Here is a 6,000-nt window from a genome sequence, read left to right on the forward strand (position 1 = left end):
CTAGCCTGCACATCACCAAACAATGGCAGCAATCGCCGGCGAACTCTAGCCTACGATGACGACGACGACGACCAACCAGCAAGCAACAAGAATTGGAAAACTGTTACTGGGTTGCTGCGCTCCAATCCAACCATCACCATTGTTGCTGCTGCTACTGCGAAGAAGCTCTACCATCTCCTCCATAGACACGGATAATTTTCTTTTTATTTTCGTTTTCCTCCATCTCTTTTTCACCACTCAAGATTTCGTTTCCGCCGCCTCTCTTGTGCATCTCTGTATCCAAAGGGGATGCTGCTGCTTTCAGCTGTACCAATAGCTAGAAAATGGTAGAGAAGATGATAAAATTTGGTTCAAAATTTGTAACGTAAATGTTATCGGAAGACGACGGGGACGAGGCGGGCAGGTTCAGATCGAGTAGCAGCGGTGAGCAGCGCGGGGCGGCGGCCTCGTCGGCGGCGCCCGAGACGCCGTCCTCGTAGAGCACGGAGGAAGAAGAGCCGACGGGAGGCGCAACGGGGAGAGCGAGGAGACCGCCGTCGTCATCCATGGCAGCTGGTGGAGTGGCGACGGAGGCCGGCGGCGTGGGGGCGGCCCTCCTGCTCCCACGTCGTCGCCGCCGCCGCCACGTCGCCCGTCGAGGTCTGCTCAGCCACGAGAGAGAGAACAAACAGAGGGGCGGGCGTCGATTGCTCACAGTGTATCAGAAGCGTGCGCGCGGCGGATACGGTGAGGAGGTCGACGAGCGACGACCGAAAGTCGAACACCCGCGCCTGCACGACAATGGCCTCCACGAATAACGCGTCCCCTGCGCGCGACGACGGCCTCCACGGTCGCGCCCACACCCTCTCCCCTCCTCCATGCTTCTACGTCATCGTCAGCGCCACCGGCAGCAGTAGCCTCTTCTCCGCCGGAAGCGGTGGTGGTGGTCAATCACCGAAGCAAGTTAGCTAGAGTCGATCGGCTCGGTATTTGATTTGGCTTCGATTGCTTCGCCGCGTCGAGGCCGACGGATGAGGGGGACGGCCGCCGCAGCCATCCGCGCGACGGCATCCATCGGCGGAGCCGCCCGTCGCATCGGCCCTCCTCTCTGCCGCGCTCCTTCCCCGCCAGCCGCCGGCCACGCCGGCTCTCCTCCCCGCCGCGTCGAAGACGCCGCCACCATCCACGCCTAGGGAAAAATGAGAGAGGAAGGGAGAGAAGAGGGAAAGAGAGAGTGGTGACATGGACACTCTGACACGTGGGGCCTAGGTGGGTCCCATGCTGACTCAGCTGCCACATGAGACGAAACCGGGGTCAAAACCACCTAAGACCTTGAGTGAACGGTTTCGTAAGTTGAGAGACCTGATATATCTGGTTTTGCGGTTGAAGGACGATTTTGTAACTCGATGACAAGTTGAGGGACTTTCGGTGTACTTTTCCCAAGAAAAAAAAGAAGATGAAGGCCCGATTCAAATACGGCCCAATATAAGCAGCCCAATGTTCAAACTGGGCTGTACGATCAGCGCTCGTCGGCCCAGATCTAGGCGGAGGGGGAACGTGCGGGGGGCCCACAGGCCGAAGCAGCGTCTTCTCCACAAGCTCAGGCTCGCCTCGCCTTCGCCTCGCCACGCCATGGCCTTGTCCTCCTCTTCGCACCTCCTCCCCTTCTCCCGGCCTCCCGCGACCTTCCCACGAGCACGCCACGCCGGCGGCGGGAGGGGCCGAGCCGGCGCCACGGGGAGGTTCATGGCGTGCTCCTCGCCCCCTCCTCCCGACGTCGTGGTCACCCGCGAGCGCGGGAAGAACGCCAAGCTCATCGCCGCGCTGGTTTGGTTCCCAAATCGACACTCCTGCATTGTTCACTTGTACCTAACGCATAGTTTTTTTTTTGGGTGGGGGGTGAGGGGAAGCGTAGGGGATTAGGGGATTAGCAATAGAGATGGAGAATACGCATCTTCCATTTTTGTTTTGTGATACCCTGTGAGATCGTCGCGTATTTTAGTGTTGTGATTTTAGGTGGCCTGGCCGACTGTATAGAGGGAAATTTACGGGCTAATTATACTGTTTAGGACCCGGGAGGCTCACTAATTGGTGCGAGATTTCAGTTAATGTACTGATTTCCATCTAGGAAAAGGTTGGCGTGTGCTGGATATGAGATATTTGGTGCTAACTCGTTGAACATGGTGCCGCGTGCTAATGGAACTCACCATTCATGTCTTCAACTGGTCGGAGCTTGGAGTTTAGAGTTAGTTGTTTTGCAATACAGTTCAGTTTTATCTGATTACAAATGCAATGCAATGCTATGTTATGGAAACCATTTGTCATTTTGTTAGTATCAGTCTTTCACGTAAGAACATATCCCTTCTTTCATCCATTTCATATGATACAAGTTGGGCATATGATCTGCATTGCCTATTTTATTCCATTAGCTTAGAGAAGTTTTGTGGATGGTATGACTTCCTCTCTTTTTTTTTATGATCATTGACCTAATAACTTTAATCTACTATTAGTTTATTATCTTGGATCACAGTATATGAGATCTTTACCTTTATTCTCAGCTGTTGTTTAGCGTCTCATGAATCACAATACATCATTAATACGGAGTGTGAAGTCTGAATTTTTCTGATCATATCTAGCCATATTCTAACTGCTATACGTATTCAACTGGGCCATAGATGGTTGTTACTCCAATGGATTTGAGAACATTCCTACATTGTAATACTTGTGAAAAGGTCCAATTGACATTAGAGTAATGCAATTGTTACCGCGTGCCTTGTCGAACAGTGTGCTAGGTTACTAGACTTGATTGATCTCTGAAGAGCCCTTGGAGGGAGTCTAATGATTTTATTCAATGTTCTGATAAAATTAGAGTCTTTGCCTGTTGATTGTGTAATGGAAGTAATCTTTTGTGTGTTGGGTGGTGGGGTCTTCATCCATCTTAAAATGTTGTAAGCATGCAGAGTACATGTTAAAGTAATCATGAATGTGCTGCTGCAGCCACCTATTATTTTCTCAGAAGAAGATTCAATTTGTGTTCAGAAATAAGCAGTCCTTTTGTATCATCCAGCTTATTGCTATCTAGTTTTCACATCAGTTTTCTAATTGAATTTTGTAGGAAAAACATAATGTACAAAGTCTTGAGCTTCCTCTTATTAAACATGTTGAAGGGCCAGATACAGATAGGCTTTCTGCTGTCCTGCGCGGTAAGTAGTTCAGTCTTTATTTTTCTAGTAATATAACTTTATGTGTTTCTGTCTTGCGTTGTATATCCATTGCTCCACATATAGTATATTCTCATTACACTTGCTTTGCAAAATCATAATAAAAGTATTCCATAGTTTAGTCACTTAATATTTTGTATTTTCAGATGAAAAGTTTGACTGGATCACTATAACATCTCCTGAAGCAGCTGCTGTGTTCCTTGAGGGATGGAAGTAAGATTCAAACATATTGCAATTATCGTGCGCAATTGCTACAGAAATATAAATTGTGCATCATTTCACACTTCATTCGTCCTAAGTTCTGGGCTTTGTGGCATAGGTTTGTGCACTCTGTGATTTGCTTGTTGTCTAACCCAATATATGATATGTTCTTCAATCAATCCATTATTCTGTGATGCACCAGAACAATCCAAAACCACCATATTAACACAAGTTACATAACGACCTATCAGGGCTGCTGGAAATCCTAAGGTACGAATAGCGGTTGTTGGAGCAGGTACTGAAAGAGTTTTTGACGAAGTAATTCAATACAATGATGGATCCCTTGAGGTTGCATTTTCTCCTTCTAAAGGTATCTTGCCTCATAGGATGTAATTTTCATTGCATGTCAACTAATTCGTATGGTGCTCTCATATATTGAAGACTTGGAACTGTTTTCAGTCAGTAAGGTATTTCTTTTTCATTTTTTTTTATTTCATCAGCTATGGGTAAATTTTTGGCCTCAGAGCTTCCAAGGACCACTGAAACTACTTGTAAAGTGTTATATCCTGCATCTGCAAAGGCTGGCCATGAAATCCGTGAGTCAGATTTGGTTTTATCCTTCTGGTTACATGCTTGCACCTGCATTTCCACAATGACCACATCTGCATCATATCTTCATCTGTTATGTTAACTAATTATGCGGATTGCAGAGAATGGGCTATCAAATCGAGGATTTGAGGTGACAAGACTGAACACATATACAACTGTATGTTTTTCTTTTAAATTAAATTATTACATTTGCCTTATTAATTCTTATTTGCTTACTTTATATGAGTAATGTGAAATTTTGGCCCCTTGTCTTGTGCACTTTGGACCTCGTTCTATTTATCTGCATTCAGACATCCCTTACCTGATAGTATCATATTTTAGCTTGATAAGGTTGACTGTGACATATGTTACCGTAGTAGAGGTTTTGTATTTCAAGAAACAGTAGTAATTTTCATGGATTACATTTTATCTTTTCAAAGTTTGTGTGCACGTGAATCTTGGATTTTTGTTTTGACCTATGAAATGGTTGTATATACATGCAGGTACCTGTACAGGATGTCGATCCACTAATATTAAAGCCTGCTCTTTCAGCTCCAGTTGTTGCAGTAGCTTCTCCTTCTGCTCTCCGGTAATATATAATGTGTCTATGGCTGCCTCGGAACAAATTTAAAACCGTGTTCATATAATAATAATGGTATGCTAGTACTCCCTAATTAGATGGTTCAGGTAAAGTACGTATGTGGGAGAGATCACAAATTCTGCATTGAAACATTTTTTTTTTGGAATACGCAAGAGATTTGTGTACCATTTCATTAACACGGGGCTTTGACAAGGTTGGGGCTGATTTCTATTTGGACGTGTTTCTTTATGATCCATAAAGGGGTATACCGATTCAAAGGCACACAAACAGCTTTATTTGCTATCTCAGTTATTTGCAAAGCTAGATTATTTGCGAACTGTCTCCCTGGGCTGACTTTATGTTACATATTGCCATCACAATTTTCCTTTTCCACAGTGCTTACTTTATTCAGTTTTGGGGTTATCATGATGATGCAGAGCTTGGCTAAATCTTGCTTCACAAGTTGACAACTGGGGCAACGCCATTGCCTGCATAGGCGAGACGACTGCCTCAGCAGCTAAGAAATTTGGCCTGAAGAGCATATATTATCCTACCACCCCGGGACTTGACGGGTAAGCACACATCACGAACCTTTTGAATACCATTATCCAATTGTCAAGGACACGTCTGAATGGTGGACATTCAGAACTGGTATCAACACAGCGTCACATCATATGTTGTGAAGCAAAATTGACTACTGTATCATCCATATGCACAATTTTCATATTGTTTTTCACAGGTGGGTTGAAAGCATCCTTGAAGCGCTCAGAGCCCATGGGCAATCGAAAGAGGTCCTCTCTCGTCCTCGTGGATACTTTCCTTGAATTTCTCAGCTTCTTTCGTCACACTTTTTTCTGTTTCTACTGTAGGCCCCAGGGTGTTGAACTTGAAGACGGGCAATTTACTTGTACCAGATGCTGGAGGTTGGTGGACATTTGTGGCGGCTGCATATTGAACTCTGTGCTTCCTTGACTAACCGATCACACACTTTTTGTTGTTTTTCTAATATAATTGAGAGGAGAAACCAAGTCGGCAACTACTGTAGTAGAACTACTTGTAAATTGTGAGCTGTTTATTGTAGCTACTGAACACGGTGCGGTATATTACCAGTGTTGTACCAATTGTTGCTTAGTTTATACCAGTTTGGCACAAAAAATGAGCCCTCCAAAAATATGGAAATCAATGAATGCAAGAGGCTCTTGTACTGGGCTTTACTAAACCGCAGGTGTTTCTCAGGTCAGAAGGCCCAAAGCTGCACTAGGCCATTATTAAGGCCCTGTTTAGTTCGCGTAAAAAAAAATTTTAGGTGTCATATCGGATGTTTGGCTGGATGTTGGAAGGGACTTTCGGACACGAATGAAAAAACTAATTTCATAGCTTGCCTGGAAACCGCGAGACGAATCTTTTGAGCCTAATTAAGCCATCATTAGC

The 6,000-nt window shown here is 45.3% G+C and overlaps 1 protein-coding gene across 1 annotated transcript; it reads left to right on the forward strand.

The window, feature by feature from the left end:
- The first annotated feature begins 1,580 nt into the window (after positions 1 to 1,580).
- On the forward strand, positions 1,581 to 5,705 carry LOC127765381 (uroporphyrinogen-III synthase, chloroplastic). Its single transcript, XM_052290265.1, has 10 exons — positions 1,581 to 1,806; positions 3,095 to 3,182; positions 3,347 to 3,413; positions 3,653 to 3,771; positions 3,902 to 3,997; positions 4,112 to 4,167; positions 4,493 to 4,578; positions 5,007 to 5,141; positions 5,309 to 5,360; positions 5,439 to 5,705. Exons 1-10 carry the CDS (start codon positions 1,612 to 1,614, stop codon positions 5,451 to 5,453), a joined length of 909 nt encoding a protein of 302 aa, XP_052146225.1. The 5' UTR covers positions 1,581 to 1,611; the 3' UTR covers positions 5,454 to 5,705.
- The last annotated feature ends 295 nt before the right edge of the window (positions 5,706 to 6,000 follow it).

The sequence above is a fragment of the Oryza glaberrima genome, chromosome 3, assembly GCF_000147395.1.
Source record: "Oryza glaberrima chromosome 3, OglaRS2, whole genome shotgun sequence".
NCBI classification, from domain to species: Eukaryota; Viridiplantae; Streptophyta; class Magnoliopsida; order Poales; family Poaceae; genus Oryza; species Oryza glaberrima.

Bases quoted from the DNA above. Each gene is read 5' to 3' on its own strand.
- LOC127765381 (XM_052290265.1), top strand. From the start codon at position 1,612: ATGGCCTTGTCCTCCTCTTCGCACCTCCTCCCCTTCTCCCGGCCTCCC. The intron at 1,807-3,094 runs GTTTGGTTCCCA...TGAATTTTGTAG, and splicing joins CCAAGCTCATCGCCGCGCTG to GAAAAACATAATGTACAAAG. The intron at 5,142-5,308 runs GTAAGCACACAT...TGTTTTTCACAG, and splicing joins ACCACCCCGGGACTTGACGG to GTGGGTTGAAAGCATCCTTG.